We start from the raw sequence: 13,785 nt of genomic DNA on the forward strand, positions 1-13,785 counted from the left end.
AAATCTAGCTTAAACAATTAGTTAACTAATTCTAACTATATTGTACATGAGATAAATTTTCATCAGATGTGAGAAACTTGTAAAGGCCACATTCCTTGTCCTCAAAAGATGTATTCACATTACTTATTATTTGTGTTTTTTGAAGTAAACTTAATAAAGTTTCTTCCCTGTGAGAATTTCAATAATTTAGAAAACCTATTTGTATTTCTATATGAGTGAACTTCGATGCTTATTTGCTGGGAGAAACAGGTACTTGAGATGGGAAGCCTATGATAACCAGGAAGATCAGAATTCCATTCTTGTTTTTTTTTTTTTTCTTGTTAGCTATATAATCTTAAGAACACTATTCAAACCAATTAAATTTCATTTCCTATAAAATAGAGGAAAGAAAAAAAAAGACTTAAGTGGGCTGAGGCCCTGGCACTTGTGCCTGGCTAAACTAAAGTTAGCCTCTTATCATTTCCTTTTCCCAGGTATAAAAAGTACTGTACTATTCCTTTAAAATTCACTATATCCTTGACCATTTACCTCCCATGAATAGGGAAATACTACTTTATAATACAGTCTACCTCATTTTACTGTAATTCTAGTTGTCTCAGCAGTAGGGTATTTTGTTGTTCTACATTGAATATTCTCCTAGCAAAATTCTTCTATTAAGTAGATATTAGGAACTTGAACTTGAATTTCTAATACTGCTCAATAAACAATCTAAATGTCACTTTACTCATCAAACTAAAAACTTCTAATCTCAAGTAGGTGAATAAATCCTAAGTAAGTGAAATTTAGTTATATAGAAAACTAACAATAATGTTAATATCTTGTCATAGGTGACATAAGGTAATTATGTTTAGTGGGATTCCTTGATTACTAAAAGTTTCATTAGGAATTTTAACACAATGTATTAGAAATATTAATAAAATAATTAGGTTTACAGGTCATATTAGAAAAGAGTCATGTCAAAACAATTTTTGAATAAATTCATAATTAAACTAAAATGATTACATCAAAGACTTTTAAAATAGCTGCTATAATTATTATTTATGGAATAAAAATTATTGGCTATAAACTTTCATCTTACAATGAATTTCTTTAAAAGTACTGCATATAAAGCCCAGTGTTTTAGGGATCATTTAGTTCTGTGTTAAACATCATTAAAAATTCTAAGAAAATGGAACCTTTAAGTTTGATCAAAAAGTGAAAATTAATATAATGAGACATCCAAATATTCTCAATTGCTATTCATGATTGAATTGTTGAATTCATTGTTGAATTAATGAAATGAACTGAATTTCTAATTAGTATTGTCACTATTTCAGCACTTTTTAGTACTACCCCAGCTACTATTAATCACTGAATTTCTACCAATAGTTTTCCCTAATTCATCTCCTGAATCCATATATCATTTATGTTGTGTTAGGTTCTGTACTAGACATAACAAAGAATCAAATTACTGAATGCTACTACATCTGCTTCCCAAAGGTAAACTGTTCAATATTACCAAATAATTTTGGTTTTCTTACAATAATTCAAATAAGTGGTTCTTTTTATTATGTAGTGATTTTAGGAAAACAGTTTTATACATATGTTTTGTGCTTTAATTTTACTTGCTTTTTAATTTATTATAACTAAAACCAGAGTGTTTATAAAATTTTTATAAAATTAAAATCTAAACCATTAAAAATGAAAGTAGATTATTATAAAACAATTTAACAGATGTAATTTACAATAATAATTCTTTTAAGATGGAATTTCAGTCACAGATTTTACTTTGTCCTATTTCAGAAATACTAAAATTTTACAGAATGTAAATATGATAGAATTCACAAAAATATTTTCCTATTATAATACTGCAAGAACAGATGTTAGCTGAACCCATCTATCAAAAGTTGGTTATCTAGGGAAAAAAATAGTTTGAAGGAATAACCAAAATACTTTTTCATAACCTTCTCACAAAGTCAGGCTAACTGTAGTTTGGATTATGATTCTTCAAATCTCATTTGACATATAATAGCCAAAATTAAAAAAAAATAGTAGTGTATATGGGAAATATTACCACCAAAGACCTTATAACAAAATCAAGTTTAAAGACTGATAAATACATTTTATAGCACTAATCAATGCATTTTCCTAAAAGGATACACACAAAGATATTCCATAGGCAGCTGCTGAATTAGAGTCACTCATAAAATCATTCTATAAATCATTTGTTGAGTATTTTCCAAAAAATTCGTAATTAAAATATAGGCTTTTGTGTACAAACAAGTCTGAAGACTGAACATTAGAAAATATAAAATAGAAAAACTGAACTGCTTCGCTATCCTTAAAGGTATTTTCAAATTCTGTTGAGTAAGTTCATAAGAACAAAAACCATTCTTAACCTAATCTGGTTTGCTCAAAGGTTACTTCATAAGAATAAGGTGAATTAAGAGCATAAATTCTATTCATGAAATAGTAACTTGATCTTCAGGGAATAAGAACAAGGCTTTAGAGGAGCAGGGAAAAAAACAAATTAAAAATTTTAATATAATATCAAGGATTCCAGTGTGAATGTTTAATTTCAGCAGAATGTATAAAGTGTATATATATCAAAACATTGAAAAAATACATATAAAATTTATTCAACAAATTAATGCTGTTAAATGGCATTGAAAACTGCTAATAAAATCATGTTGCCAGATGTAAGAAAATCAGAAAACAGGGATTTTCATGGCATTAATAGTCTGAAGAATAGTAAGGATTTCATAGTCTCTAATTCAGATTTCCAAACTATATTTTATAAGTTGCTAGAACATTACATTTATAAAGTCAAGATTATAAATGGAAGTTTTATTAAAAATAACTTTAATTTCTTCCATACTATATCTGCTTATTTATTATGACAAGAGTCACCCACCTTGAAAATATGAATAGCTACTCACAAGAGTAAGTAGAACAACTTAAAGGGTTAATATTTGTAGAAAATTAATAACTAGCATTAGAATATTTATATGCATTATTTACTGCTGACATGACACAGTACGTCATATCAATGTACTAAAAATCCATATATACAGGTTCCATAGGCTACTACTGAAACCTACTTGTCTCTCCCATCTTTTAATTTGCCTAGGTAAACAACTTGGAATCCTAGAGCTATCTACAATGCCTTGGAATATGACTTTTGTCTTTACTTCAGTATTTCCCATGGTATCTTCCATGGAAAAGCAACCATCTTTTGGAAAATATTAATAGTAATATAACGAAGTAAATCTGGGAATACCTATTTATAGATTCACAATGTGAACTGATATGTTAAAGATTCACAAAAAATAAACCTTTTAATCCATTGTTTACAATAATCATTTGAGCATGGATCATTTTTTATCTACCATACTCTTATGAGTCTCTACAGAGCAATACTTCATAGAATAACAAAGGCCACGACAAAACTTCCACATGTATAAGTGGGTGATGAACCACAAATAAAAATCAAGTTCAATAAATGTATTTTAAAATCCAACAGTTACTCATTATAGGTTGAACTGTGTTCCCCTGCCTCCCCTCCTACAAAAAAAATTACATTGGAATTCTAATTCCCAATACTTCAGAACTTGTCTTATTTGGACACAAGGTCTTTACAGAGATAATCAAGTTAAAAACATCATTAGGTGGGCCCTATTCCAATATGACTGATATTCTTAAAGTAAAGGGAATTTTAGACACAAGGAGATATATATGCAGAGAGGGAAGATAATATGAAGACATAGGGAAAATGAAATGTATATCCAAGGAAAATCTAAATTTACCAAAAGCTAAAAACGAAACCGATTCTCCCTCACAGAACTGCTTTCTTCTGACACCTTGATTTTAGACTTTTCTAGCCTACAGAAACTTGCAACAACAAATTTCAGTTGCTCTAAGCTGCCCAGTTTGTGGTACTTGTTTACAGAACACTAAGAAAAAGTACAGTCACATTATTATTTTCTGTGTTTGCTGCCAGGGAATCCCAGGACTGTCGTATGCTAAACATGTGTTCTACCAATGAACTGTACCCCCCCTACCAAATAATTACTATTTTACTTTATATTTACATGCAACAGAGTAATATAAATATTATTATGACAGACTAATGAGATTATAAAGTGGCATCTTCTATCTTTATTAAATGCAATCACCATTGCTAGACCAACATTAATCTATTGATTAAAAAGTTACTTTGAAAACAGTCACACTCTTTGGAATTACTTTACTATACTGATTTTGTTTATCTACTTCTTTTCCTAAGTGACCATGATTATAATATATTTCTCTCCTTTAAAATAAAAAAATTCACTAAATGAGAATATATAGAAAAAAATCTTTGCTCTAATTTTGCCTAATTTTGCAAATTTGCAGTGACATAAATTTGAAACTCATAATTATTAATTGACTTAAATTATGAATATAGGGGTGCTGGGACATGGCTCAGCGGTAGAGCACTTGCCTAGCACAGGCGAGGCCCTGGGTTTGATCCTCAGCACCACATAAAAATAAATAAGTAAAATAAAGTTATTGTGTCGAACTACAACTATAAAATAAATATTTTTTAAAATATGAGTATAGGTAAACTATAAAAAAAGTTTTATGAAAAAAAAGAACTTTACTCTAAAAATAAAATTGGTGCTTCCTCCCAGAAGGAGAAGGGTGTGGTCAGAAAAAAAAAGGAGGAGGAAATAAATCATATAATTATTTGATACTTTGTTTTTAAACAAGGAATTCAAGAGACAGATGATAAGAGACTAGATCTAAAATGCCACTGAATTGCTATACACTTACTGCCAAAATAAGGGATTTACAGATCTCTGAGAACAAATAGTTGAAGATCCTCTACTGTTGAATGGATATGTGGCTAATATGTCAATTTGTCAGATACTTGATTAAAACAGAATTTCTCCATCTTTCTGAATGAGAATATTATTTTAATGAATATACTGAATGCTATGGTTTGAGTGTGCCCATTGTGTGATATTAAGAAGGTGGAAACAGATAATCTGACTATGGTGCTTATAGGTAGGAAGTTTGGAAGGTGCTTAAGATTAGACAAGATCATTAGGATGAACCCTCCGTGATTGAATCCCAGTCAGTGGCTATATAAGAAGAGGGAGAAAGAGCAGAAGAGAAACATACATATGCACATCCGGTCTCCTGCCATGTAATGCCTTGTACTACTTGAGAACTCTACCATCAAGAAGGTATCATCTGATGTGATTCCTCAAGCTTCACCTTCAGAACTGTGAGACAAATCAAACCTGGTTTTTTCATAATTTACCCAGCTTCTGATATTGGCTATTAGCAACAAAAAATAGACTAATACACTGAGTAAAGCAGATGCCCTCCCTAATATTCAGGGCATTTAGTTGAAAGACCAAATAGAATTAAAAACTGAGTATAAAAAGATTTGATTCTGTTTACTCAATATCTTTGAGCTGGGACATTGGTCTTCTCTTGCCTTTGGACTCATACTAAAACATGAACTTGACTTGAACTTACACTATCAGTTCTCCTTTTTCTATAGCCTCAGTCTGGAGCTATATCATAGGCTCTCCTGGATCTCAAGCTTCACAGCTATATATCTTGGATTTCTTGGCCTCCATAATTGTGAGTCATTTCCTTATAGTAAATCATGTGTATGACACACACACGTATATATTTTTATACACTCACACACATAAATATACACTTATATATATCCCTTTGGTGTATGTATGCACAGGCCCTGGGTTTATGCCCTAACACTGGGTGGAGAAGGGGGGTGTGATTGATTATGTAATCACACATAAAGCATTGGACCTGACACAGAATGGTGTAAAACTATTGAGAATCAATTATATGACTGAAACTCAAATATGGAAAGGCTTTACATAATTATAAATAAATAAAGAATGAAGTTTGCTATATTGAAGTCAGAGAAAAAATAAAAGCCTTTGAGGAGTTCGGGTGTAGTAATACAGCACCTGCCTAGCATGTGTGAGGCCCTGGGTTCAATTCCTAGCACTACAAAAATAAACAAAAAAACAAATAAACACTTAATGCAGTCACATAAAAATTGGTTCAATTGCATGAATGATCTCCTCTGTTTAAGAGAATTCATTAAGTCTGAATCTAGAAGTAAAAGCTCTCAAAGACAAACCAATCAGGTATAGGTTTGTTAAACCTAGGCAGAATACTCAAAAGTCACATGTTCTGAGACAAATTCATTTGAAATGGGAAAAAAAAGCAATTTTTTTGCCACTTTGACTATGTAATTTTCATACAAAGGATAACTTAACTGTATGTTATCTGAGCTAATTTGAAAGATTTGGTTTTGTTTTTGAGATGGGATCTTTCTAAATCGCCCAGATTAAACTCAAACTCTCAGTTCTCCTGAGTTAGCCTCCAGAGTAGCTGGGATTATAGGCATATACTGCTGGGCCCAGCCTGTTAATATGATTTTTAACTCATTTTTATTTTCAGACATTTATCATATATAAAGAACAAGAAAATCTTTTCCATTTGTTATAGTTCTTTGTTTTTGTCTTTGAGGAAACAAGAAGTTTAGTCCAAAGTTTAAATGAAAATATTCCAAATAATTTAAAAGTAGTGAATAAATATCTAGTTTTTAAATAGCAAATGTTTTTGTATTATTTTATGATCCTCAGAAAATTTAAAAACCAGATTAGCTGATTGCATGCTTTTGTACAGGTAATTAAATTCAGGAGAGAAATATGACAAGCCATTATTTGTGCAATATTTGTTTACTTTAGTATAGTTTTATCTTTGCATGGTTATTATTAAAGATATGATTTAATTTTCACCTTCAGTTGTAGGGCCTTCTCTAAGTTTTCAATCTTTCTTTCAGCTCTTCTCAGCTTCCTCAGCTCCTCTGAGTCTACGAAAGAGCTCTTTGGGGACAAAGACCTTGAACGTTTCACAGGTGGTTCCTGGAGAATAAAACAAGGACATGGTTGAACTAGTTGAAACATCGGATTATGAAAGACATGCAAAATTAAAGAACAAGTAATTTTGAATACTAATAATGAATTATAAAAAAAATCCTGCATGGAATACAGAGAAATAACAAGCGGAATTACCACAGTGCTACCGCTAAAGGTTTCTCTGTGACTCGTTAATGAGAATATTCATTTACATTTACATTGTTTCTTTCAGAATAATGATGTCCCATTAGGGAAGACTAAAGGGTTATAGACTCAGAAATGCAAGAAACCTCATTACAAAGGAGGGGATAGAGGCTGGTCTAATTGCTCTATAAGGGTCCAAGGTTACACTTGATAGGACAACCAGAAACAAGAGGGAAAGGATTTTTTTCCCTTTGAAATAGTTTAACACACAGTGAAGTTGAAGGAACAATATGCTTGAGGAATATAAATACAACAGACAGTAGATCTTATACCATAATGACCATATGGTCATTAACTACAATGTGGCTAACTAGAGACAAGAATGTGTGTTTATATTATGTACAGTTTCATATACCAATCTGGAGAAGGAATATGTGAAAGCAACTATTAAGCTGTGCAACATAGTACTCATCCTCACAAAAAAGAAAGAAAATTTTTCTTAAAATATACCTCTCCTCTTCTCAAATTTTATCAAAAACAGTAAAAAATCAAAGCAGTACATTTTTAAACTTCAGCAATTCAGCAAGAAGTCAAATTAGGCCCTATAATGATATATTTCAATTTTAGCTATATTTACTTTGATTCAGATAAAGCTTGTAAAACTATTTCAAAATGGTAAGAACACATAATACAGTTATGTTTTAGTAAATGAATAAAACTCATTCCTCTGAAAATTATTAACAATTTTATAGGGAGTAGGAGTACTAAGTAATGAAAGAAACATAGGTCTAATTTTAAATGTTTTCTTTATTATGATAGTTTGTTCTACTCATAGGAAAAAATAGAATCAAAAATAATTTATCTTTAAAACAGTCTTTTACTTATAAAAAATATTTTCCCTCTACTGTTGATTAAATAAAGTATTAACAAAAATATATCTTAAACTCCTTATGTTTAGAGAAAATTATTTCAACTTACCTAGAAGTACTAGAATTATAATATGATATTATGGAATTTTTATATTGGTAACATTCTGTATAATCTTTTGCAGTATAATACAAATACATAAAAAATAGTAAAAAAAAAAAAGTAAAACCTGAAACATTAAGAAAATTTTTACATTAATGTAAATATGCTAATTTTCCCTACCACCATCCTTTAAATACAAAGAAATAAATGCACAGGTTAATATTAAAATCCATTTATTATTTTATATTCTATATGTATTATACTATAAATATCATATCAGGATAAAAGAATACTGAACGTATTTTTATTTTAATTAAAATTTAAAAAATGAGTAAATGAATATTAAAATAATCTTTTAATCAGATGATTATATCAGATAGATAAGGGATGCTTATCAAAAATTTTTAATATGGGCTGGGATTGTGGCTCAGTGGTAGAGCGTTTGCCTAGCATGCATGAGGCACTGGGTTCAATCCTCAGCACCACATGAAAACAAAATATGTCCACCTAAAACTAAAGATACATAAATAAATAAATATATTTTTTAAAAAGTTTAAAGAAAAAAATTTTTAATATAAGAATATTAATGGAAAAATAGACACACTACTAATAACATCTTAGTACTGAATTAATTAATTTAGGATTATAGTATCCCATCTTTGAAAAGGGAAAAAAATGCCTCCTAGGAAAAGGGAGTTATCAAGTATTTAACATGTAATATTTATTTAAAATTTCCAGAAACATAATCAGAGAAGTATATGTTCTAAGTTGTTGAACATCATCTCTTGCCAAGCCAGTCTCATCTTGATAAATTCATAAAACAACAAAATGCCTCTACCTTAAGTTTTCCTTCAGCATTGGTCATGATGCTCTTCTCTGAGAAACTCTTGTTGGTAGATCTGTTCTCAGACAGCTTTTCATTTGCTATTTTCAGTTTCTCCTGTAAATACTCAATTTCAGACTTCTGTGAGACCATTAATGTTTCCAAGCTCGATAATGATGGCTGTAGAGATAACTATTTAAAAAAACATTTGTTGGTTTATATATTATTGTATTTACAAATATATGCAAATATATATTATATAAAGCCTAAATATTCAGAATTTTTTTATTATAACAATAAACTATAAACTACAAGAGGCTGGGGTCATAGTTCAGTAGTAGAATACATGCTTAGCATGTACAGGGGCCTGGGTTTGGGTTCTAAGACCAAACATTTTTTAAAAAGGGAACTACAACTAGTTAAGCATTATTATTCAAGTGAAAAGCTATTTTTCAGTAAAATAACTAAGAGTCTACACAAATATTTTTATGAACAACATTATCATATACATGTGAAGAAGAAAAAAATTTAACTCATAAATGCATGGTATATACCACTCATCTGTAATTTAATTATCTTAAACTTATGATCAAGCATGTATTTCCTCACAAATTACTCAATCTACCATCTGATCAAAAGTCATATAATATCACAGAATACAGACCTGGAAAAAGGAAACCAGTAACACTGTAAATCCAATTACCTTTTAATGTATCATAATTTAATAATGACTTCTTAAGAACTCATGATATTTTAGAAGTCAATCCCCTATTAACCATTCTCTTTTGAAATTTATTTATGTCAGATAAATTCATAATGATAAACCCCACATTTAACAAAAGAAATCACAAAAAAATCAAACTTAGGAAATCTATTTATAATGATTAGGATTATACTAGAATACTGCTCCCTTTGCCACTGAATATGTATGATACCATAAAAACGATACATATGCTATTTCAATTAAACACTTACTTTACAAAAAATAAAAATACTGAATCATACTGAAAACAAAGGTTTTGCTGATTTACCCAAAGAATGTCAAACCTTCTGAATATTATCAATATGGATCAAGTAACCCTGAAAATATTTGCATGTAATACAGAGTCCCAACTTCCTAAATGATATTCCTAAGGGAGAATATATATATATGTTTGTATCAAGAAGAGTAAACATTGTCTCCTTCCAGAGTTTGCCTACATTTTCTTTTTGTGGTGGGATAGGCAACATTTTCTTAATTATAACCTATAAGTTTTGAGATGAGGGGACTACCTTAGATTTATATCATTTTATTTTCCTCATATTTACATAACCTGATTTATTTTTCTGCCTATGATACTATTAAACATTTTCTTCAAAGTATTGTTTTTATTGTACTGTCATATTACTCCATTACCTTGTTTGGAACATTAAAATACTTAAAGCATTTTGATTACTGTAAGAGCAAATGATTTTGCAGTATTTTTCCTTATTATTTTAAAACACTCCCCAAATTTTGCTATTTTGTTTTTCCTACTATTCTATAATCAAAATTTTGAAATCTACACATATTTCCTTTGATTGGTAACTAATTTAAACAATTTCAAAGGCTTCCTGCTCTTGTCTAGTTTGCCATTAATAAAATAATTGAAGATATACCAACATCATTTGCTAAATAAATTCTGTATAATTTGTTCAAGGCCAAAGAAAAAAATTTAGATTAATACAGAAGAAATAGAATTTTAGTTTATTGGTATATCCAATAAGCAATCTAGTTTTCTTTATAAAATAAATTATCTAAATCACCAATGGATTATAAGACTATAGTTAAGAATATAAAATAATTAATATTTTATCAAGAAGCTACAATAATAAAAAAATAAAATATTCATGAATAGAATAAATGTTCCAATAATACATATTACCACTGAAATCAACACTTATTTATAATACTATTTCTATTAATATTATTAATATTTCTAACAATAAAGATTATTTAGGCAGCATTCTTTCAAAATTCTCAATACAACATAAAGTACTATGAAAGTAATGACACCTCAAAATTTGCATAAGAATCAGAAATAGAATAAAAATAAATAATATGGCTGTATTTGTTTTAAAATTATAGCATTTTAGTTCATACATAAGATATTTATACATGTTAAATCATAATGTATTCTTCATTTCCACAAAGTAACTTGAATTGCTTCCATTTTCTTTTCACTCTTTTATCAGTTCTCCTAGAAATATAGTCACAAGAAGAAAATTTCTAAAATAAACCATTTTTAAAAAACATTTATTTTTTAGTTGTAGTTGAACACAATATCTTTATTTTATTTATGTATGTGGTGCTGAGGATCGAACCTAGGGCCTTGCATGTTCGAGGTGAGTGCTCAACCACTGAGCCACAACCCCAGCCCTAAACCATTTTCTAGAAGTATAAGTAAAGGAAGTGACAAGTCTTATTGTTGAGGAATAATGGAGCTATTTTTAGCAGTTCTTACTTAACTCCAGTCTACTGTTTTCATAGAAGAATGTGGCCCACTATTGCTTGATCTACTGATTTTTCAAAAGGAACCAAGGATTTATGGTTCATAAGGGAAATCCCCAGATCTTTAAATATTGGTTAGACCCAGTTTCTGACATCTGTACTTTGTGAACATGGTAATGGAAGTATAATCTGATACAATTTTTCTAAACTATAACCTGATACAATTTTTCTAAGTTGATACAACATATCAAAGCTAATGAAAATAGACCTTTGTCTTAGACTTAGAATTCTGATTATGCTAAGGGCAGAGAGGGCAAAATATCCATGATAAATTGAGAAAAGTTAAGGTAGAAAAGGCTATATTATACTGTATAGATATAGACTGCATCAAACCTGCACAGGAAAGAAGACCTTGAAATTACAGGATTATTTCAATAAATGGAAGGATTGTATGTGAATTTTACATTATATATATAAATTTCTTTAACTTTTTTTACAGTAAGCATATTACTAAATATTTGTTTTTCTACAATTTTTATTAATTAATTTAGTTTCTCTACAAATTGAATAAAAGTTCTTAGAAAAGTTTTCAATAAGAAACTAAATTTTCTTCATAATATCATTCCTCAGAATTCTTAGAGATGTTTGTGACATTAAAAGGTATAGTCATTATAATTTTGTCCTTTAACCTGCTTTTTTAAATTAATGACTATTTTTACAACAGTTTTATCTGTATAGAAAAAATTAGCAGATACTACATAGAGTTCCCTTATACTTCTCACTTCTACCCACCCAGTTTCCCCTACTATTACCATCCTAAATTAGTATATATGGTACATTAATTACAACTAATTAATCTGTATAATATATTATTATTAATTTAAGTCCATAGTCTACTCAGATTTTCTTAGTTTTTACCTAATGTTCTTTTTCTGTTTCGGCATCTCAACTAGAACTAATTACTATTATCTGTCATGTCTCCTTGATCTCCTCTTGGATGTATCAGTTTCTCACAATTTCCTTATTTTTGATGAGCTTGAGAGTATTTTTAGAATATGTTTGATGTTTTTCCTCATGATTACACTGCAGATGTGAATTTTAAGGAGGAAGGTAATAGAGATGAACTATCATTTTCATCACATGGTATCACAGGTACTTTGTTAGTTCATTTTCCGTTGCTATAATAAAATACCTAAAGGTGGGTACTTTGTAAAGAAAAGAGCTTTATTTGGCACACAGTTTTGGAAGTTGAATGTCCAGACCATATGTTACCAGTTTTGGAAAGGGCCTCCTTGGCTACAGGAAATCATGGCAGATGGCATCAATGGTGAAAAAAATATGTGAAAGGGAAAGATCATATGGTAAGACAGGAAGCAAAACCATGAAAGGGGTCAGAGTTTTTTTTTTTTTTTTTTAACAACACACTCTCTCAAGTACTAACTGAAGGCATCCCACAAGAACTACACCAATTCCTTCCAAGGTCAGTGCCTGAATGACTTAATTATATTCCACTAGGCTCCACCTATTAAAAGGTCTTACCACTTAGTAACATCCCCACACTGGAGACCAAGCTTCCAACTTAAAGAGTCCAGTGGAGAAAGATAATAACCAAGCCAATGCAGACATATACTATTAACATAAAGGAGGACAGTCGATGTTGAACTTGATCACCTGGCTGAGGTACTATTTATCATCTTACTCTACTATGAAATGTACCAACCTTAATGGGTTAAAACAAAAAACAACTTTTTAAAGCTTAATTCACATTATTATGTATGGACATACATACATAATATTTTTTAAAATATTTTATTTATTTAATGCAAGTATTGAAGCCAGGGGCACTTAACCACTGAACCACATCCCCAATAATTTTTTATATTTTTAAATTTTTTTTGTTTATTTTGAGATAGGGTCTTGTTAAGCTGCTTAGGGCCTATTTAAGCTATTGAGGCTGGCTTTGACTCGACTTTGACTCATGACTCTGCTTCCCCAGCTGCTGGGATTAAAGATGTGCACCACAGTGCCCAGCTATACATAATTTTTTAGTGTAAATAACATAAATATGAGGATATATGTATATCCCTATAAGTTCCATGTATAGCTTCATATACTCTTTTTAAGGTATCAATGTAGATCTTCATATTCTCTTTTTATGTACTCTTTTTGAGGGCTTTTATATCTCTAGCAATACCAAATTACCCAATGCCCCCTTCTACACAAGTTCATTTAATTACATGTAAAATCATAGAATTTTTGAAAAAATAACTTTTCTTGCTAGTAATTATTATTTTATAAATTTTATCTAATATTAAAAACTCATTTTTAAAAAAAAACTATTTTTTTTAAATAAGGTATGGTGCTAGATCATTGTTAATCTGATAAGAAATTATCAGCAGAGTATGTGTCTAAGGCATCTGATAGGGAATAATCATTATGATACACAA

The 13,785-nt window shown here is 29.7% G+C and overlaps 1 protein-coding gene across 4 annotated transcripts in view; it reads right to left on the reverse strand.

Annotated features, from left to right (window-relative positions):
* Positions 1-13,785, reverse strand: part of Cntln (centlein) — a 327,261-nt gene that overhangs the window by 144,719 nt on the left and 168,757 nt on the right. For all 4 annotated transcript variants that reach the window (XM_076843415.2, XM_076843416.2, XM_076843414.2 and 1 more), the window contains exons 9-10: positions 8,884-9,060; positions 6,813-6,938 (exon numbers count right to left, since the gene is read on the reverse strand). In XM_076843415.2, coding sequence (XP_076699530.1) covers positions 6,813-6,938; positions 8,884-9,060 — 303 coding nt within the window. The remainder of the gene's footprint in view (positions 1-6,812; positions 6,939-8,883; positions 9,061-13,785) is intronic.

This window comes from Callospermophilus lateralis, chromosome 2 (genome assembly GCF_048772815.1).
Source record: "Callospermophilus lateralis isolate mCalLat2 chromosome 2, mCalLat2.hap1, whole genome shotgun sequence".
Classification (NCBI taxonomy): Eukaryota; Metazoa; Chordata; class Mammalia; order Rodentia; family Sciuridae; genus Callospermophilus; species Callospermophilus lateralis.